Genomic DNA, 23,095 nt, shown 5'->3' with positions numbered 1-23,095 from the left:
GTACTGTGGGCAGCAAGCAGACCCGCAGACCCGTCTGGGCTTTGGAAGTACACACACTGTGCCTAGTCCGCCCGGTGCAGCAGCCACCGCCGCCAGCTCGCCCGCCAGCCACCCACTCCTCTACTCCCTTCGCTACCTGTTTTCTCCTTCGCACTCAGTGCTACTCGTTTCATTTTCAAAAAAAGCGCGTGTTGCTAGCGAGCACCGTATATGGATCGTGATAAAGCCAGTTGGTTTGAGCAAGAAAAACCGATTCGTTAAGTCGTACGTAAGAAAAAAAAAAGAAGGGAAGATCTACAGACGGAGACTACCGACGGAGGAGGAGTAAAGATGGAGGAGGTGAAGGTGAGGACGCTGATCGCGACGTTCTTAGGGATCATCTTGCAGTCAGCGCTGGTCTCCTCCCAGGTGAGCTTCGAACGCCGGTGGTGGTTCTTTAAGCACATCCCTGCCTCCTCCTATATACATACCCCACCTGTCTAACAGTTATCCACCCTCCCTCGCTCTGTACACAGACTCGCATTCACGTCCTTCAGTTCAATTCACGTTTGCCATTATGAAGCGTTAGATTATGGTGGCAGTCATGCAAAAGCCTATGATATATAGTAGAAAGGCATTATAGAGGTCTCAAGGGGTCGTTGGCAGACTCCGCTATTAATTAACATAGACTACAGAGTTCCTCTATTACATTAGATAAACAGTCAGTCATTTCCTGTTGTAACTAACTCATTTACTTGATTTAAAGAGCAGAAGGTCTCAAATCTCAGGTTATCTTGCCTTTACCAATGAAATATTGTGCCATTTCTTGCAGGCTTTGTTAAAACTTATCAATGAACGAAGTTTTTTCTTATAATTTCAGACGTGCTTTTCAAGTCTTGTGTCCATAACCATTTCTTTCTCACATTGCGAATGACGAACCTTCCCAGAGATTTCGCTTCCCAAGACTCCCCGGTTTGCATCAACCTTTCCCAGTCTCCCATTATCCCTGAACAATCCCCAGAAAGTTCCATCACATTCCTTCCCAATCTCTTGCTATCATCATCACCTTCACCTGCTGATCAGCCCTATGTATTTCACGTACTCGTATGTATTTCACATACCAAACACTCCCACACTCGAAAGTCTCCCATGTTACCGTCTTTCAGTGTGTGTGTGTGTGTGTGTGTGTGTGTGTGTGTGTGTGTGTGTGTGTTTCCATTATTCATTTGCGATATAGCTTTAAGATTTCTGTATCTTTATTGCAATAATTTTGATCTCACGAAAAGAAAATCAGTGTTTACATATGTAAGAGAGCGCTCTAGTGGTCAGACTAATTAATATAGTTGCGTTTTCCGACGCAAGCTAAATTCTTTGAAATGTCTGTTCTCTCCTATTAAGAGTAAAAGGAAAAAATAATGTATTCTAGTGGAAAATTATCTCCAGTGTGGTGCCACACGATAACATCCACTGGTTAGTACGAGCTGGACAAACTGACTTGTCTGCCACACGTAAGAGTGTGATCAGAAGCAACGCCAATGCTGAACCTACCGACCACGATGACTTAACCCTTTGGGTAAGACGACTTAACCTTTAAGTATGACAACTTAGATGCTAGAGTACGATGACTTAACGCATAAGGACGATGACATGACTCTTGAGTATGATGACTTAACGCGTAAGGATGGATGATGACAACTCCTGAATACGATGACTTAACTGTCAAAGAGGACGACTTAACGCTTGAGAACGATGAATTAAACACCTAAGGACGATGTCTTAACTCTTGAGAGCGATGACTTAACCCTTAAAGACGATGACTGAACCCTTAATTACGACGACGCCTAGAGCCTTCGTACTTACAACATTAAGTCGTCGTACTCAGAGGGTTGCTTCACTTGACTGAGGAACTGTAAGTCGTCTTACTCAAGGAATAAAGTCACCGGGCTCAAGGGGGTTAAGTCGTCATACTCAAAGGATTAAATAGTCATACTAAAAGGCTTAAGTGGTCATACTCATATTGCTAATGATCATTAAAGTTGACGCACGGGAGACACAACACTGTGTACCGGAAAAGGAGCCATAACAATACGGTCATGCACAATAAAGAGTTTCGTGTTTTAGAATATTCATGACGAACTATAGAAAACGAAAAAAAAAAAAAACGAACGCTAAGAGTGAACCGTAATACATAACTGTCTGCTTTAGTGACATTACGTTAATGGAAGTTTGCGTTACTTCTCAGTTGTTACTATGTGAACGACGCGTACATGGATGATGAGAGGTTTATGATAAACTGCCAGGAGTTTTGAGGAAATGTCTCTCAGTCTTCAAAGTAGATCGAGGCTATATATATATATATATATATATATATATATATATATATATATATATATAAATATATATATATATATATATATATATATATATATATATATATATATATATATATATATATATATATATATATATATATATCTTTCTTTCATACTATTCGCCATTTCCCGCGATAGCGAGGTAGCGATAAGAGCAGAGGACTGGGCCTTTGAGGGAATACCCTCACCTGGCCCCCTTCTCTGTTCCCTCTTTTGGAAAAAAAAAATAAAAAGAGAGGGGAGGATTTCCAGCCCCCCGCTCCCTCCCGTTTTAGTCGCTTCTACGACACGCAGTGAATACGTGGGAAGTATTCTTCTCTCCCTATCCCCAGGGATAATATATATATATATATATATATATATATATATATATATATATATATATATATATATATATATATATATACACGAATATAAATGCATGAACGTGTGTGTGTGTGTGTGTGTGTGTGTGTGTGTGTGTGTGAAGAAAGTTAAAGCAAAGTTATAAATTTAACCGTTTATCTAATTCAAATACACAATTGAGGAATTACATGGAAGTTTTACGTAGCAAATCTTATGGTGTGTACATTAAACATTTAGTGATGATTAACAACATTACGTGATGCAAAGTTACATATTGGTTGAACTGCAGTCGTATTTCGCTGCCATACGTTATGTATTCATTATTAAACATCGTATGATATAAAGTTACATACTGGCTGAATTGCGCTAGCACTGTGTTGATACACATTACGTATTTATTGGTGAACATTACATGATGTAAAGTTACATACTGGTTGCACTGCAGTAATACTACTTTGACATACCTTATGTATCCAATGGTGAACATCTTAAGCGACGAAGAATTTCACGTTCGTTGCGTTACACTAATATAGTGGTTGATAACCCCATAACGATGGGAAGACTAGGCTGTTTCCTTCCTTAGATGAACACTTGTTTATGGCTTGTTGCTGACACTCACAGTAGTAGGTATAGGACAATTCTTGCATCTGTACGAGCACTGGTGGGCATAAGGTGAGTGTGGTGACTGGCGTCTGTCAGTGGAGGATAGGCGAGGTGGGGCTGGTGCTGGGTCACACAACGCGCAACGGTCGGTTGTTCGAAGTACCGCGTCATGTTTTGTTTACATTTTGACAAACGCAGCTCCGACTACATAGGCCTGTCGGAAAGACCCTTACTGAGTTACTGGTTCACTAGTTCACTGGTAAAGGTATCTAATATGTGTATATATCTCTCTCACAATCAGGTTCATTGGACGTAGACAATTTTGTGAGAAGATGGTAGGCCCAATCAGGCGTCATCTAAGTGGGGTAGGGTGAGGTGAAAGAGAAAGTTCAGCTCGACATGTTAACTACCGGCGGACCGGGAGAGCCACAAAAACACGCCCTACTCTATCGAGGGTTGGATGAGATGTAAATAAATGAATAAATGAATAACAGTTCACTGGATGTAGGCAGCCATAGGACTGAAAATACACAGATGAGGTATTACAGATATTACAGAACTGCGAGGTCATGGTAGTTACTAGTTAACTAATCGTACAAGAGTTTAAGATTAGGTTGACATGGATGATTCCACACTTTTGGATGAACATATGTGAGGTGCATTTAGATAGCCAGGATGGCAGATATACAAGGATGTTTACAGAGTCAGTGGTATACCTTGGGATGTTTACAGAGTCAATGGTATATTCGATATATTAAGAGCTTGACTGAACATTTAAGTGATGAATAGTTACACTAATACATTGGTTGATTTACAACCTAGCCTAACAGAAACTGAACCCTTCAGTGGTATAGCTATGCTCTTGTTCATGGACTGTGTGTGTGTGTGTGTGTGTGTGTGTGTGTGTGTTGTACATACTCTGAGAATGTGTCTTTATTTTCCATCAAGTTTACACTTCATTTTGACTTTTTTTGTCTTTTGTTATAACCAATTTGTTTGCAAGTGTGTATGTTCGAGATTTTCAAGTCATGTTTATCAGAGAGCGAATATATTGCTGTTTGTCTATGCTTTCCCATAAGTGTGCGATTGTTATCAAATGTGTAATTGTTTCTCTCAATGATTTTCCAAGCACCAGGCAAATTATCATTTGCTTTAGACTTCGACACAAGAATTTTCATAAAGGATCTGGTAATTATTATTTCATGTAAACCCTCGATGTAATGAAATACTTTACAAACATCTGTCAATCATGATTATCTCAAGACCTTGATTGATACAAACACCTGGCTGTTATTACGTGCCTTAGGGCAAGACATACACACAGTCCTTTACAAACATCTGGCATTAGTCTTTTGTTATAGACCTCTGTGATCAAGCTACTTTAGAAACACCAGCCAGTTCATCCATTGCTATGGGGCTATATGACACGAGAGTGCCTTTAAAAGACAATCCAGATATCTTGCTTCCATCCAGAGCGTCAATGACTGCACCTTCGACCTAAAAGATGGCGAAGTCTCGTCGTGTAACCTTATAATGGACGCTTCAGCCTTCAAACTCGAGTCTTGGAAGATGGGAGTTGGGTCTACCTTCGCCTGGCTTGGGGGACCAGCCGAAGACGCCCAAGAGAATGCCTCAGGTAGGTAGTTGCTGTGGGGACCTCCTGACCACTTGTTAGGGGCTGGAGTGGGAGTACCACTTTACCACACACACACACACACACACACACACACACACACACGTAACAACCACACATAAACAACCTCGTGTTCCATATAGGACCACAGACACAACTGATAAACTCAAGACTATCATAATCTGACCACACCATCAGATCTATCACTTCACCACACACACACACACACACAGCTGCCTCCTGACCGCGCCATCAAATCCATCACTTCACCACACACACACACAGCAGCCTCCTTACCATGCCATAAGATCCATCACTTCACCACACACACACACACACACACACACACACACAGCTTCCTACTTACCACACCATCTTTTAATGTCGATGTACAGAGGAAGGAATTCCACCTTCTCCCTTCAAATATTGAAATATACTGAAAGGGATTCATTCCTTCCTACCCTTCTCATACTTTGGCATATACTGAAAGGATCTACTCCTTCGCCACACCTTTTCAAACGTTCATAGAGAGAAAGGGCGTAGCTCAACAACCTAACCTTTAAAAGTCTATCTGTACTGAAAGGGCCTGATTCTCCTGCAACCTCTTCAGATACGAATATGTACTGAGAGGGGTGTGTCTCATCTCTACCCACTATAAAACGTTAACGTATCCTGAAAGGGTCTGATTCTCTCCCTCCTCGTTTTCTCTCGCCCGTTCCTCCCGCGGTGGCTTCGGTGCAGGGGGCTACGTCTTCACCAGCATCAGCGACATGTTGAGCACCTTCCAGCAGCCCAAGAAGGCCTGGATGGTCACTAGTCCCTCCAACAGCACTGGTGCCCTCGGGCGATGCCTGCAGTTTGCTGTGAGTATCGTGGTGTTGTGATGGTATGTGGTAGTGTTGGTGTAATGTGGTTGTGTTGGTGGTATGTGGTGGTGGTGGTGGCGGTATGTGGTGATGGTGGCGGTATGTGGTGATGGTATGTGGTGGTGGTGGTAGTAATGATGGTGATGTTCATAGAGATGATCATGACAGTAGTGATGATCATCATCATGATTGAGATGATATCACTGACAAGACATCAAGAGGAAAAACTCGTATGGTGATGATGATGATAATGATGATGATATCTGTCAGTATTTACGATAAAAAGAAAAAAGAAAACGAAGCAAACGACCTCACCTGAGACAACACAGTTCCCGTGAGAAGACAGCGAAGCACACAAAAATGTAAACATCTGATACCTTCACCACACACGTTCTGACTCCACGAGAAACATCTCTCAATGATGTCTCTTATCAACTTACAATAACATCTAACTTCTTATCGTTACACTTTGCTGTACAGCTCACCTATCAGTCTCTCTCGCGACACTTGGCAGTATTATCAACGAAGTAGCTTTTTCTTTCTAACTTCACGTCAAAAAAAATAGTCAAATGTATCAGACGTGCTGAACTTCCTCTCCGTATCACAGACGTCTAATTGATCTTTACTGTCTCCGGTTCAGCATGCTATTGGAGGCCTGGGCGTCAAGTCGCTCGAGGTGCTCCTCCTCACGTACGACAACGAGGACGTGCAGGAGGCCCTTGCCAACGACACGATCCTCTGGAATACGAGGTCATGTCCCTTGTGGAGGACGAAGCAGACGACTCATGGTGACTGGCAGAAGGTCCAGCTCACCTTCTCGACCATGCAGGAACACAGTATCGTCTTCTCCGCCTCCCCGGACACCCGCTACTCGAACTACCGCGGCTACGCAGCCATCGACGACATCGCCTTCACCGTCGGCCCCTGTGACAGTAGGTCCTCAGGTTCCTCTTCTTAACGTACAGTAGGTTCACAGGTTCCTCTTCTTAACGTACAACATGTCCTCAGGTTCCTCTTCTTAACGTACAGTAGGTCCTCAGGTTCCTCTTCTTAACGTACAGCATGTCCTCAGGTTCCTCTTCTTAACGTACAGCAGGACCTCAGGTTCCTCTTAACGTACAGTAGGTTCACAGGTTCCTCTTCTTAAAGTACAGTAGGTCCTCGGGTTCCTTCCTTAACGTACAGTAGGTCCTCAGGTTCCTCTTCTTGACGTACAGCAGGTCCTTATTTTCCTCTTAATGTGCAGTAGGTCCTCAGGTTCCTGTTCTCAACGTACAGTAGGTCCTCAGATTCTACACAATATTCAGGAAAGGTAAGTGTAGGGCAGCTGCGGAGTGTCTTCAGGACAGAAGTTGCATCTTAGGGATGAGGTGGCTTGTGATACGTGGCCTTGACGTCTGCAGTAGATGGAGAGATACAGAGCAGAGGATCAGAGACGATGGCAAATCGTAAGCATCATAAACGAAATAAGAGAGAAGTACATTGATTTCTTAAGTGGATCCTCCATCTTCTTGATAAACAATATGATGTGCGAAAATCTTAGGTTTTATGACTAGTACGAGTCATCACAATACATCTACTGACTTGGCTATTGTTGGATATGTAAAGACAAGCTTCAACATCTGACGGTCAGGGCCATCAATAGCCTCTTTGAGGTAAGGCCCTTGGAGTTTAAATCTCCTAACGTTGGACCTGACCCCTTAAAAGGTGCAAGGCCAAACGTCACGTTATCATACCGAAGGGTCATGCCGTCGTATACAAGAGGTTCGAGATGCATCTCTCTACTATCTTCTACTCCTTTGATAATGATATTGTTTCAACAAAACAAATGAATGTGGCTTCGAGGAAAAACAAGAATTGTTTACTATTAATAATCTCGTACACTTTTAGGAACTAGATATGAAGCACCACTGAATTTTCTTCTATGTAGTGGAACGGATCATTATTTCTACACTATTCCTCCTTTGTGAACACTGCGACAAGATCGTCACAGCATGAAATGCACTTATGATTTCCTATTTGATCTTTTATACAATGTCGTCTTTTCCCATGGGATAAGAGGGTAACAATACTACCCACGTATCGCATGCGTGTCGTAGAAGGCGAATGAGAAGGGCTGGGAGCTGGGGGAGGGTTACTGGAAATGCCATTTCCCTTACTGTATCATCACTTTCTAAAAGCAGAAACTGAAGAAGGAGCCAAGCGAGGATTCAGAAAAAAAAAAAAAAAAAAAAAAAAAAAAAAAAAAAAAAAAAAAAAAAAAAAAAAAAAAAAAAAAAAAAAAAAAAAAAAAAAAAAAAAAAAAAAAAAAAAAAAAAAAAAAAAAAAAAAAAAAAAAAAAAAAAAAAAAAAAAAAAAAAAAAAAAAAAAAAATTTTTTTTTTTTTTTTTTTTTTTTTTTTTTTTTTTTTTTTTTTTTTTTTTTTTTTTTTTTTTTTTTTTTTTTTTTTTTTTTTTTTTTTTTTTTTTTTTTTTTTTTTTTTTTTTTTTTTTTTTTTTTGAACATGCAGGAGGGTGAAAGGAGGGCAAGGAATAGAGTGAATTGGAGCGATGTGGTATACAGGGGTTGACGTGCTGTCAGTGGATTGAATCAAGGCATGTGAAGCGTCTGGGGTAAACCATGGAAAGCTGTGTAGGTATGTATATTTGCGTGTGTGGACGTGTGTATGTACATGTGTATGGGGGGGGGGGGGGGTTGGGCCATTTCTTTCGTCTAATACAGTATATATATATATATATATATATATATATATATATATATATATATATATATATATATATATATATATATACTCCTCGCTCAGGTGAGAAAGGCGAACTGGTATAAGGTAGAAAGGTTCTAACATTTTATGTATTTCAATCATGACTCCATAGCCTGTGTACCTCCCACCCGTGCCTGATGCTGCCGTGTTCCAGACGAGTGTATGTTCGACCTGGACTTCTGTTCCTGGGCGAACAACGACACGGGCGACAACTTCGACTGGGTCATCGGCCGGAGCAGTGAGAAGCGAGGTACTGGACCATCCAGGGACCAGACCTCCTCTCTGAACAACCGCATCTACGCAGGTACAGTGGTACACCGCTGTGGTACACCGCAGGTATTGTGGTACATACTACAGGTACTGTGGTAAACTACAGATAATGTGGTACACTACAGGTACTGTGGTACACTCCAGATACTGTAGTACACTACAGGTACTGTAGTTACTCTCCCTCATCATAATCCTCAGTGAATTTACGAAAGGTTTAGCACACATACGTAAAGATATTTACCGAGAAAATAGAGAGAGAACACACACACACACGCACACACACACACACACACACACACAGAGGAAAACGATATATCACACCCACCTCCTTCAACCACACGATCCATCATCCTTTAACACGTCAGGTAAAGCTGTGTCCGTCTTCCTGCAGGGGGCTACGCGTACGCGGACAGCAGCTTCCCAAGGCTGCCCCTCGAGACGGCTATGTTGGTGTCGTCTGCAGTGCAGCCGACGGAGAAGCCCCTCTGCCTCCACTTCTGGCTGAACGTGCACGGGGGCGGTGTGGGGAACGTCAGGTAAGTGAGTACGAGGGAAGAGTGAGTGTGGTGTGTATGGATGGGTATGTATGGGTGGGTGTGTGTGTGCAAGTGCGTTCTTCCAAATGATTTGGAAATATATGATTATATTTTATCATAATCCTCTTGGATTCCTGTCTTTGTCCAGTGTCTGTCTATTCAGAGTTATGTCTGTCTATCTGTCTGTCTCTCTCTCTCTGTGGCCAGGGTCCTGTACTCGCCCGTCAGCTCATCCTCCAAGACTAAAGAGTTGTGGAGCATCGGAAAAGGAATCAAATCCGGCACAGATACGTGAGGAGATCCCGCTAACGCTGTTGCTCACCAAGCACCATTCTATCAAGGCTTCGTCTGAATCTATTGCTCACCAATCACCATTCTATTAAGGCTTCGTCTGTATCTATTGCTCACCAATCACCATTCTATCAAGGCTTCGTCTGAATCTATTGCTCACCAACTACCATTCTATCAAGGCTTCGTCTGAATCTATTGCTCACCAATCACCATTCTATTAAGGCTTCATCTGAATCTATTGCTCACCAAACACCATTCTATCAAGGCTTCGTCTCATGCAACACCTAACGATAGGCCTTAACTTGTCATACAGTCTAGTGTATTTCTAACGTAAGGCCAGTGTATTCCCGCTAACGACAACCCTTCTAACAATTATGGTGTCCAGTTCTCAACTGTTTTGCTTAGATTTATCATATGGTTTAGCGTTGCCCGCACCATTCAGTCAAATCTATATTCACATCAGTCATATGGTAACTCTCGAAAGAATACAATGCACTGGGGAACTTTTAGTGTTTCATTTTTCCCGTGGACTCATAGGAATATATATATATATATATATATATATATATATATATATATATATATATATATATATATATATATATATGTAGAGGCTTAGCTAAGTCATCTTCCAGAAGGAACTGAGAATATTTGCTTTGCATAAGCACCTTCTAGCAGTTGAATTTCACTTTCATCCATTGTTCCTTTGGCATGGAGGCTTAGCTAAGTCACCTTCCAGAAGGAACTGAGAATGTTTGCTTTGCATAGGCACCTTCTAGCAGTTGAACTTCACTTTCATCCATATTTTTTAAGAGGATAGCCCAAATATATATGGAAGCGGAAGTGAGTCACAGGATGGGGGATGGGACAAAGGTTGTGGGAGCGTTGAATAATGTTTGGTAGGCGAGAATGTATCTTGGAAAACAAAAATGGGTATGTTTGAAGGAATAGGGGTTCCAACAATGTTATATGGTTGTGAGGCATGGGCTACATATAGGGCTGTGTGGAGGAGGGTGGATGTGTAGGAAATGAGATGTTTGAGGACAATATGTGGTGTGAGGTGGTTTGATCGAGTAAGTAATGAAAGGGTAAGAGAGATGTGTGGTAATAAAAAGAGTGTGGTTGAGAGAGCAGGAGAGGGCATATTGACATGGCTTGGTCACATGGAGAGAATGAATGAGGAAAGATTGACAAAGAGGATATATGTGTCAGAGGTGGAGGGAGTGAAGAGAAGTGGGAGACCAAATTGGAGGTGGAAGGATGGAGTGAAAAAGATTTTGAGTGATTGGGGCCTGAGCATGCTGGAGGGTGAAAGGTGTGCAAGGAATAAAGTGAATTGGAACGATGTGGTATACTGGGGTTGATGTGCTGTCATTGGATTGAACCAGGGTATGTGAAGTGTCTGGGGTAAACCATGGAAAGTTTTGTGGGGCCTGGATGTGGAAAGGGAGCAGTGGTTTCGGTGCATTACATATGGCACCTAGAGAATGAGTGTGAACGAGTGTGGCCATTGTTGTCTTTTCCTAGCGCTACCTCGTGCGCACGTAGGGGAAAAGGGTGACATTTCATGTGTAGCGGGGTTGTTTAGGGAATGGATGAAGGCAGCAAGTTTGAATATGCATGTGTATATATGTATGGAACCATGGAAGCGGAAGTGGATCATAGGGTGGGGGAGGGGGCGAAAATTCTGGGAGCCTTGAAGAATGTGTGGAAGTCGAGAACATTATCTCGGAAAGCAAAAATGGGTATGTTTGAAGGAATAGTGGTTCCAACAATGTTGTATGGTTGCGAGGCGTGGACTATGGATAGAGTTGTGCGCAGGAGGATGGATGTGCTGGAAATGAGATGTTTGAGGACAATGTGTGGTGTGAGGTGGTTTGATCGAGTAAGTAACGTAAGGGTAAGAGAGATGTGTGGAAATAAAAAGAGCATGGTTGAGAGAGCAGAAGAGGGTGTTTTGAAATGGTTTGGTCACATGGAGAGAATGAGTGAGGAAAGATTGACCAAGAGGATATATGTGTCGGAGGTGGAGGGAACGAGGAGAAGAGGGAGACCAAGTTGGAGGTGGAAAGATGGAGTGAAAAAGATTTTGTGTGATCGGGGCCTGAACATGCAGGAGGGTGAAAGGAGGGCAAGGAATAGAGTGAATTGGAGCGATGTGGTATACCGGGGTTGACGTGCTGTCAGTGGATTGAATCAAGGCATGTGAAGCGTCTGGGGTAAACCATGGAAAGCTGTGTAGGTATGTATATTTGCGTGTGTGGACGTATGCATATACATGTGTATGGGGGTGGGTTGGGCCATTTCTTTCGTCTGTTTCCTTGCGCTACCTCGCAAACACGGGAGACAGCGACAAAGCAAAAAAAAAAAAAAAAAAAAAAAAAATATATATATATATATATATATATATATATATATATATATATATATATATATATATATATATATATACATATTCTATGGTGATATCTTCCAGATGGTACCCGTGCCAGCAGACAATTGCATCTACCGAGGAGTTTCGAATCATATTTGAAGCTACGGTCGGTATTCCTGGGTCAGGAGACGTGGGACTCGACACTATCAAACTCACCCAAGGGTCTTGTCCAAGTAAGTCCCTCTTATATTCGCTGAAAAAAAAAGGTTTATACGTGTTACAGGTGTTTAAACTTCCTATAAGTGCTTTAAGTGCTTTGTAAGTGTCCTAGAGTCCCATTTGATTTGGATGTGCCCGTACATCCATCATGTATAGTAATGTATGTACTTCAGAATGTTGTACGCTTGCTTTTAGAGGGTGTACTACAGGTGTGTGTGTGTGTGTGTGTGTGTGTGTGTGTGTGTGTGTGTATGGTCTTGTGCCCCGAGTAACGTGTGTCTAATTCAAAAACTAGAGTCTAAGGTCCAGGTGGAAGCCATGTGGACAATCTGGGGGACCAGGTGGAAAGAAGCCATCCAGGCAATAGCAGAGAGAGAGAGAGAGAGAGAGAGAGAGAGAGAGAGAGAGAGAGAGAGGAGGAGAGACTCTAGGCCCATGTTGGCGGGGGCGCGCGATCGCGAGCTGGCGTGATCATTACCCTCCCTTCCCTTTGGGGTGTGGGCAGGCCTCCCGCCTGGGTCGAGCAGTGGGTGGAGCGACTGCACCTTCCTAGACGACACCTGCGGCTGGCAGATCCCTACACCTGACAGCTTCGACTGTACCTTCCTCTCCCGAGTGGCTGGTGGCAAGTACAACCCGGCCGGCCATACGGAGTGAGTGACTGAAGATACACTATTACTACCGCTACTACTATTGCTACTACTACTACTACTACTGCTATCACTATTACTACTACTTCTACTACTACTTCTACTACTACTACTACGACTACTACTACTAATACTACTATTATACTACTGCTGCTGCTACCACTACTACTACTACTGATACTACTATTACTAATACTACTTCTAGTACTACTACTACTACTGCTGCTGCTACTACTACTACTACTACTTCTAGTATTACTACTTCTAGTAAAAGTTTATTTCTACGAGTTTGGTTCATGAGCTCATATACTCTTTGATCACAAGAAATGTAATGCAACATAAACAATTTCTGAGACATGCTGAAAGAGATTTGTTATTAAAGAATAAAAGTAATATTACGTATTTAAATGTTAACATACAGTGAGGTGCTATGATCCAATATATATATATATATATATATATATATATATATATATATATATATATATATATATATATATATATATTCTGGCCACTCATCATGACCTTCGTCAGGAGTGTGTACGAGATCGTAGACATGTACATGAAGTTCGACCTGAACTGCTACAAGAACCGGGCTCGTGACAGAGCGGCGATGGTATCGTCTACCCTCACCCTCGACACTGACGTCTGCCTCTCCTTCTGGGTCATGATGTACACGAACGTCGCCTCCCAGACCTACATCGGGGCACTGAGGGTAAGGAGAGGCGCCGGCAGGGGGTTCCTGGATCGTACTCCTACGTTTAGTGTGTAAGGACAGTTACAAGAACACATCTCTACCAATTTTACGGTTGACAGGGTAGTGTGGAAGAAATGATATAACTTAATCTCGAGAGGATGAAGTGATATGAACAACGAAAATAACAAATGATAACAAAAGAAATACGTAAAGAGAGATGTGCACAAGTTTAACCTATTTACTGAATATAAAATGAAACATCTTATCCCTCTGTCATAACAAGAAATTTTTGATAAATACGAACATTTCCGATGTACAGGGCACTCCACTATGCGTCGTTGGTTGATAGGCTCAGAGATCACATAAATTGAGTGATCCATGAAGCATAAATGGCCAAGATATTCACTAGTCATTTCGAATAGCCATCCCTCGGAATATCACCGGCTGATACGTTTAATGACCACTTAAAATGATCGCCCTATACGCTACTAGCGGGTCGGCATTCTTTAGTCATTTAAATTAGACGACCCACAGGATATTATTGGTCAACACACTAAAAGAACATATAAGAATACAAAAAGATAAGCTGATGATATATACAGTTACTATAAAAACTGTACTATTGTTTGAAAAAATACAAGCAAGCTAGTGTCAATATACAAAATATTATAGTTAGCCAGTAAATAAGACTGTTTTCTTTAATGTTTTATTCTCAGAAAATGATATTGTGATGGGAGACTTGTATAAATGTATATACATATATGATAATTGATGACGTAGTAACAACCATTCAACTTCCCTTCTCAGGTTATATTGCAATACCCAGACAAAAACGTAACCGTCTGGAGGCTACAAAATCAACAACATGCCAGCTGGACTTACGCACAGGTAAACGCTCTTCACCTAATAGCTAAGTTTAAGTGTCCGATATATTCAATTGAATTACATTTATTTAATTTCTTTTTTTTTTTGCACAATAGAATTACATCATGAAATAGCATCAGCATCATGGCCAATGACAGGTGGGTGCAGGGGGTACTTCGTACCCGGGCCTGCGGTTTAAAAAAATGGGGCCAGGGAATTTCCTGGCACCTCATTAAATGTTTGAATATATTCAAGACTAGCATTCCATCCCTCTCTCTCATCTCCAATATCCTTTATGGCTTTCCAGCTCATGGCATAAACTGTGGTGGATTAAAAAGAAAAAACTGGATGGCTAACGGAGAAGGGAAGGGGACTCGAAAAAAACTTTGTACCCCCTGATGAAATCCCTCTCAGAAGCCGTGGGCTTCTATTCTCCCGGAGTAAGCTATGATTACTAACACAGCCTGTATCGCAGTATTTGCTCAATGTACCTATTCATTATTCCTACAGTTCTGCCTCATCGCTGAGTAACAGAGTTATCTACATACGACAACACCACTGTTGTTTTTTTTGACCTTGAAAAATCTTCTTTCCAGTCTTGTGCCCTCCACGTACAATGTTTTCATGAACTCTGTATTTACCCCTCTGTATCGTGTGGCCCATCAGCTCATAAAAGAATGTCTTGTTTAGGTTCCATACTTGTAGCAGCTGATTTTAAATGGTATTTACCATTTTCTAGAACATCCAGGCAGCTTGTCTAGATCCTCTTGTAATCGTAGCCTTAATCGTATCTCATCTCCTTCAGTTGCTATCGCATTGCCGATCTTTGAGCCACTTGCACATTTGGATACTATGTCATCTAGCCATGTCATATAGCCATCTAGTCTATACATTTCACAATGGTGAAATGTATAGACCCCAGGACCTAACCATAGGTTACATGATCATGCCAAGTATAGCAAGAGCTATATCAAATATATATATTTGCTTCCCTCGGCGGCTCTGTGACGGGTTTGGCGGAGAAAATCGTCTTCAACGAAGTTGCTAAAGTCTAGCAGATCCACCTCCTACCCAACAAGGGAATCTAACAGACGATGTTTAATGTAAAGTCTGGGAAAACTTTGTACGCTAACTTGAAAACATGTGTTCGCCAGCTCAGGTATGTGTATGTGTGTGTGTGTGAGAGAGAGAGAGAGAGAGAGAGAGAGAGAGAGAGAGAGAGAGAGAGAGAGAGAGAGAGAGAGAGAGAGAGAGAGAGAGAGAGAATCACCTCCGACAAGAACACATACCTGTGGCTTCCTCATTCCCACCACACTGGTCCTCTCTCTCTCTCGTATGATCCCCCACTCTGTCATTTCTATTTTCCCCTCCTCTCTCTTTCTCTGTCCACGCACAAACTTCCTCTGAAAATTCTGAGCATAACGTCCGCTTGACTTTAATCCCCCACATCCCATTGGCTCTTCACGAGTTTGTATTCATATGGTAATCGATCCTTTCATTCGAGTGACGTTCCCTGGCAAAATAATTCACTGATTCCCTGTTTTCTTTCAACCATTACGTTACACTCCCCACACTCCAATACTCTCCCTCGCTCATCTATCTCTTCCACCCAACAACGTCTTTGGTTTTGAATGCACAAAAGCTGGTATTTCATGTTTCACACACACACACACACACACACACACACACACACATACACACATACACACACACACACACACACACACACATACACACACACACACACACACACACACACACACACACACACACACACACAGCATTTGTCTATACTGTTTTTTTTCATGTTCTTATTGCAAGTAATTTTTCTTGCGTCACCTTCTCTAGGCATCTATGGTTTATGAATCGTAATATTCTTGTGTGTATCACAGCCAAAATGTATACCGATGGTGATACATAAAACCTGTTGTGTATGTATATGTATCCTGGTATTGCAGAGGGTCATTTGAAGGTAGGAAACACATATCTCCATCCATCCATTGTATGTATCTCATTGTTCTGCATGTATCAAGGTAGGAAACACATATCTTCATTCATCCATTGTATGTTTCTCATTGTTTCCTGCATGTATCATTTTTATTGCAGCATGTATACAAGCATTACTGCATGTATTCTACCAGTGCCATATGTATCTTCGTATCATAACATGTATCCTGCATTGTTATTTGTAAGTTAGATGCACCACATGTATCCTAGCATAACTGAACGTAACCTCATGTCGCTGTATGTATCATAGCACTACATATAACCATGCTGTACTACATGTATCCTAATATTACTTCATGCAACAATGCTGCGCTGCATGTATCTTAGGGTTACTACAGCATGTATCATAGGTTACTACAGCATGTATCTTAGGTTACTACAGCATGTATCTTAGGTTACTACAGCATGTATCTTAGGGTTACTACAGCATGTATCTTAGGGTTACTACAGCATGTATCATAGGTTACTACAGCATGTATCTTAGGTTACTACAGCATGTATCTTAGGGTTACTACATGGATCCTAGCATGAACACCCCAAGATCCTGTCAGTTCCTATGCACGCATCCTATCATTCGTCTTCGTTGTATTCATCAAGTTTACACCCACGTCTACCAATGCAACGAAGGAATACGAGAAACCCCTTCCCTCACCACTCTCACCCATTTCACTGCGTTGGGGGGGAGGTCTATCAGTGATATCTATTTTTACACCCCATCTATTTGCTTGAAATCGACACCTACAACTTCCCTCCTGATCCCACAACTCTTAACAACCCGAGCTCCCTATTTGTACTACTACAACTGTTGTTTTTAAATGATGTTTCGTGGTAGAGCTATCACCTCCCTTCCTACCCACAGGTGAAGGTCCCAGCGACGCCTTCGGTCAAGGTGGCCATCGAGGGCTTGCAAGGCCCAAAGGTTATGGGTATGATCGGTGTCGATGATATTGCCATGTTCCCGCTGGCTTGCTCTCGTAAGTTGGAACAGTATCTCAGGATGGCTTTTATCTTTTTGTATCTATCTTTTCGTTATCTTTTTGTATTTATCTTTTCGTTATCTTTTTGTATCTATCTTTTCGTTATTTTTTTGTATTTATCTTTTCGTTATCTTTTAGTATCTATCTATTCGTTATCTTTTTGTATCTATCTTTTCGTTATTTTTTTTGTATTCATCTTTTCGTTATCTTTTTGTATCTATCTTTTCGTTATCTTTTTGTATCTATCTTTCCGTTATCTTTTTGTATCTATCTTTTCGTTATCTTTTTGTATCTATCTTTTCGTTACCTTTTTGTATTCATCTTTTCGTTATCTTTTTGTACCTATCTTTTCGTTACCGTTTTGTACTAATCTTTTCATTATCTGTATCTATCGTTTAGCGTTCGTTCGTTTTGTGAGTCGTTGTATCCGCGTATGTAAGATAAATGACTATGGTGTGAGTATATGATATACGATGAGTTAGGTATAGGATTATATGTGACTATAGTTGGAATGGATTTAAATGAGTTTATGGAAACATTTGTAAGTGTGTATGATTACTATTTGTGTGCTATATGAAAGAAAGTTTTACACTTACTTTGCAACGTCTCTAAACCTTATGAATATGTATCATGTCTTTACTCCTATGTATGCACACACACACACACACACAAACACACACACACACACACACACACACACCAGGATATGCCAGGTAACCATAGGGGAGGATGAAAAGCTAGGTTGACTGTGGACAAATTGCCCCGACCAGGATTCGAACCAGTGCGGATTTGATCCCAGTCCGCCCCGTGCATGCATGACGGTCAATCATGCTAACCGTTACACCACGGAGGTCCCCATGTGTGTGTATGTGTGTGTGTGTGTGTGTGCCACGTCACCTACAGCAGGTGGAGATCATTGCTTGACTCAGTCCCTAACAGGAAGCTTCCCACCTTCCCAGTGGAGCCAGCGTCGGCCATGGTCCAGCCAGCAGACTGCACCTTCGATCATGACCTTTGCCTGTGGAAGGTTGAGGCCAGCGACCAGGGCGGATCCAGCCTCACCAAGTGGCACCTCGCGTCAAGCGAAAAGGTCCTCTTGGACCACACGTTCAACGCTGACAGAGGTAGGTAAAGTCGGTCAGGTGGTACCGGCCTTGCGCCGTGCTGGCATTCCTATATACTTCCTCTACTGTCTCGTGAGATTATACTGGAGCTTATAAAGATCACATTTGGTTATACTATTCTTTTTCATCTATCTGTCTATCTATCTATCTATCTATCTATCTATCTATATATATATAATATATATATATATATATATATATATATATATATATATATATATATATATATATATATATATATATATATATATATATATATTCACAAATGTAATTGTCTGTAACTACAGACAGATGTAATTATCATATAAACTCCCTGGAAATATAAAGCCAAAGAAGCTCCAAGCTTTCGACTGTACATCAAGCCATTTCCAAGGCCACGGAGGCCATGTGAACGAGAGAATCTGGACAAAGCCAGCCTCCACCACAGCTGAGGAAACCAGGAACAGTTCATCAGAGGAACATGGAAAGGTCGACCAGGACGAGTCATTGTACCGTTCCAGTCAACCTTTCCATGTTTCTCAGAAGAAGTGTTCCTTGTTTCCCCTGGTGTGGTGAAGGCTGGGTTTGTACGGGTTCTCTTGTTCAGGTCGTGACTCTGCAGCCTTGGTGATGGCTTGTGATTCTGGTAGAAAGTTTGGTGCTTCTTTGTTTATTTTTTTCTTTCTAGCAGGTTTACTCATATCAGTACTTCACGTGTGTATGTGATTTACCACTACACACACACACACACACACACACACACACACACACACACACACACACACACTCCACCAAGCTATGGTGGTCGTACCTATCTTCATCCACCATAAATTTGATCATACATTCACTGTCTCTTGCTAATTTCAGCTACAGCATTACCAGTGCGGTAAACAAAACCTAAGACTTAAGTAAGGTATCGGTGGGTCGTAGTTTTGACCAACTCCCATCTTGGGTCGTAGTTTTGACCAGCTCCCATATTTGACTTTCATCTCACCCCCACCTCTCTCTCTTTCTCTATCTTTCAAGCAGATGGCTCTCTCTCTCTCTCTCTCTCTCTCTCTCTCTCTCTCTCTCTCTCTCTCTCTCTCTCTCTCTCTCTCAGCTAGGAAGGTCTACTCCTACTCTCACTAAATCTCACTACCTTTTTTTTCTCTCTCTCTCTCCTCCCCTCTCACACAACCAGGTGGCTTCGCCTACGTTGAGTCCTTCAACACGAAGTATACCAGCAGGCTGAGGGGCCCAGTCTTCTCCCAGAACCAGACCTTCTGCTTCACCTTCTGGTTCACCGAAGTCTACGAGGACTTCTCAGCCAAGATATCCCTTATCAGGTTACCTATCCCTAGTGTTTTGTGAGAGATAACAGAGCCGGAGATAACCAGGCAAATAAATGATATACTATAGCTAATGTGGATTAACTTTTGAACAAATAGTCTGGTGTTTAGTTTAGCGTTCCTGTGTAAGGCAATAAATGGGTTACTTTATGTTGGTAACTTCGTCTCATTGGCAGGGCTAAAATATGTATGTATGTATATATATATATATATATATATATATATATATATATATATATATATATATATATATATATATATATATATAAACCCGAGGATATCTTATTGGTTTCCTACAGCTTCCAGATTACGCTACAGTCAGAAGCAGGGAAATGAGGGACACATGTAGAGCAACAAGTTCCTCAACATTATTGTATTCCTTTTCGTCAACATATGAGGATACAGCCTCGCCGAAGGTAACCTTTCCTTCGCGGTGGCCGTAACGCCTACCACGGGAAACGGCGATCAAGTGTGTGTGTGTGTGTGTGTGTGTGTGTGTGTGTGTGTGTGTGTTACCGTACTCCGCGTGCTTGGGGTTACTGCAAGAGTGACATATGCCTTTGACGTGGCTGTATCATCGTCAGCTGAAGAAGTGGATTACAGTCCCGTCGAAGAATTTGCTCCAAAGAAACCCTTTCCCTGCTCCTGACTGGAGTGCAACCTCGAGGCTTCATGGCAGCCCATAACTGAGGTCTTAGAGGTTCTGTATATTTAATCATCTACGTGTATGTGTGTGTGTGTGTGTGTGTGTCACACGAAGACCTGTGAATCATCATCCTCTGTTCCCCCAGGACGTCGGAGGGGAAGGAGGACGTGTTGTGGAGCGTCCTTCAGGACAAGATCGTCAACCCTGGCGTATCCAAGAACAACGTGGTCAACTGGCGTTACGCCCAGGTTCCGCTGGCGTCCCACGACAGCGATTATGAGGTCAGTGGAACCCTGAGGAGGAGGTGAGGGAGGAGAACGTCTTTTGCCTCATGTCAAAGATGTACAGCTTATGTCGATGGACTTGGTATAAAGCTATGCCACAGCAGTTGGCTTAAGCTCTTTCGAAGAAGAGTTTTAATCGCTCAGATTTCTAGACATATGATAGAAAGACCGTTGTTAAAGAGGTGATTACAGAACTGGTCCGTCGTAAGGCTAGGTGCGCTGGTTCGTAACCCCTGGCGGATCTAACGACAACTAAAAAGTACGTCATGCGATGCATCACGATGTCTGCTCTTTTTTTCTTTTCCGCAGTTGGTGCTGGAGGGAGAGGTAATGCGTAGCGCCTGGGCCATCGATGACTTCCACGTCATCCCGGATCGGGACGACTGCAGATGTAAGTCCCTCGTTGCTCCCTTCTGCGTGACACAGACGCATCCATGTCTGGCTTGTCAGTAAGGTGGCGGGAGGTGTAGGTAGGCGGGAGGGATTAGGAATACGTTCATCCTGTTTCTGTGTCTTTCTTTCTCTATCTATCTACCTGCCTTTTCGTCTATGCGTATATCTGTCTTTATCTGTTTGTCTGTCTGTTTCTCTGAGGTGAGCGCTACGCGCTAGCCGTACTACATGGGGAAAATCTGGATGTGTTCTTCTCGTAGGTGGGGTAGAGGAGAGGGAGAGGAGGTGGGAGAGGGGAAGGGGGTTATTTGCATTTGAAGTGAAGGTTGGAGCGTGTGCAGGTGTATGATGTTTCTGATGCGTGTGGGTGATTTTCTGGCACCGTGTTTTTGGTGCCTAATATTTCTTTCATTTTTTCTCCTCTCTCTCTGTCTCTCTTCTTTTCCTACGTCCTGTTTATCACGCGTCATCTCAATTTGCTCATTTGATAAAGGTTGTGTTGCGCCACCTTGATTCCATTGCCTGTAAAAGACGAATAACCGATATGGGAAAACTTAACGTGTCTCTCTCTCTCTCCTTCTCTCTCTCTCTCTCTCTCTCTCTCTCTCTCTCTCTCTCTCTCTCTCTCTCTCTCTGTGTGTTTGTTCCTCATTCCCTCTTCCTCCAACAGTGGAGCCGTCATACGCCCAACCATAGATCGTCCGTGCCACTGCCAGACGCATCCTGTGGAAGCAAGACTGTCGACATTCACCTCAGGAGGGTGTGATAGTACTTCCCTGGGGCGGCTGCTGTCTGCAACCTTCTGACACGGAGGGTTATGAGATGGTTCCAGCCATCACTTCAACACTCCTGAGTCCATACAGTTCAGTGTTCGTCTATAAAGTAAATAACCTAAAGAGCTCCAGCTAAATATATGATGACACTCTTCGCTTACTCTACGCAAATAAAGGAGGGTGAGTGTGAAAGGAATGTAGGAACTATACACTCCATTCACCCCACCTAGATACTAATGAGAGGTGTAACACTATCTATTGTATCGAGTAGTTGGGCAGTGTTGTAAGTTCTTCATTGCCCAGGAATTTGGATATTGTTAAAGTTGTCGTATATATATATATATATATATATATATATATATATATATATATATATATATATATATATATGTGTGTGTGTGTGTGTGTGTGTGTGTGTGTGTGTGTGTGTGTGTGTGTGTGTGTGTGTGTGTGTGTGTAATTTATGAATCATTATGCTGTGTACTTAAACATATATGTTTACTTCACAATCAAAAAAAGGTAAGGAAACTCACCCTAGGTCTCCTTATCGTAAATATAACAGACTATACGACACAAAGTAGTTTCACAACTTTCCCTTCTTATGAACCACCAACAACATTAGTGGTGGCTTTTTCCCCCCCTTGCCTCCAAGACGTGTCTTCATCTCAGTTAACTTGAAAGCTCCGGTCACTGACAAATTTTCTCGTCGAGGCCATGATTTAAGGGAAGAGAAGAAGAAGAGGGAACAGGTGAAAATCATGCTCTACACCAAGGCAAAAAAAATAGAGGAAGGTAAGAGCATGAGTCAATAGACAGGGGGATGAGAATGAGGAAAATAAAGTAATTGTTGCCATGCATGCAGAGCGACATGAAAGCTACCCACGTAGCCTAGTCAGGGATGAGATAAATGGCCCAACTGGCAATTCTGACATGGGGCGGGTGGCAGCTGTTTCTTTTGACAGGCGAGGTTGCCGACCTACAAAATATACGACGATGGGAAAAAGAAAAAAAAAAAATATATATGATATGCACACTTACCCAGCGGTGCAGAGGGGGTTGCGCGCGAGGAGGCAAGCCCCATTTTTTGACGGGGGATCAGCGGCTTCAGACGAGATTTAGGT

General features: G+C 42.2%; 1 protein-coding gene and 1 long non-coding RNA gene across 2 annotated transcripts in view; one reads left to right on the top strand and one right to left on the bottom strand.

Annotated features, from left to right (window-relative positions):
• Window positions 1-3,720, bottom strand: part of LOC139755907 (uncharacterized) — a 90,463-nt gene extending 86,743 nt beyond the window's left edge. Inside the window, exon 1 of the long non-coding RNA XR_011714205.1 lies at window positions 3,161-3,720. This is a non-coding gene — a long non-coding RNA (uncharacterized lncRNA). The remainder of the gene's footprint in view (window positions 1-3,160) is intronic.
• Window positions 33-22,545, top strand: LOC139755902 (MAM and LDL-receptor class A domain-containing protein 1-like). The gene is made up of 17 exons (XM_071674629.1): window positions 33-408; window positions 4,773-4,935; window positions 5,674-5,795; window positions 6,439-6,730; window positions 8,714-8,863; window positions 9,221-9,365; window positions 9,573-9,656; window positions 12,133-12,263; window positions 12,755-12,902; window positions 13,434-13,614; window positions 14,404-14,484; window positions 17,327-17,441; window positions 18,404-18,568; window positions 19,731-19,875; window positions 20,670-20,805; window positions 21,118-21,199; window positions 21,872-22,545. Exons 1-17 carry the CDS (start codon window positions 331-333, stop codon window positions 21,895-21,897), a joined length of 2,244 nt encoding a protein of 747 aa, XP_071530730.1. The 5' UTR covers window positions 33-330; the 3' UTR covers window positions 21,898-22,545.
• The last annotated feature ends 550 nt before the right edge of the window (window positions 22,546-23,095 follow it).

This window comes from Panulirus ornatus, chromosome 20 (genome assembly GCF_036320965.1).
Source record: "Panulirus ornatus isolate Po-2019 chromosome 20, ASM3632096v1, whole genome shotgun sequence".
Taxonomy (NCBI): Eukaryota; Metazoa; Arthropoda; class Malacostraca; order Decapoda; family Palinuridae; genus Panulirus; species Panulirus ornatus.
The sequence above is the reverse complement of the archived record's forward strand: the minus strand, read 5'-3'. Positions and strand labels throughout refer to the sequence as shown.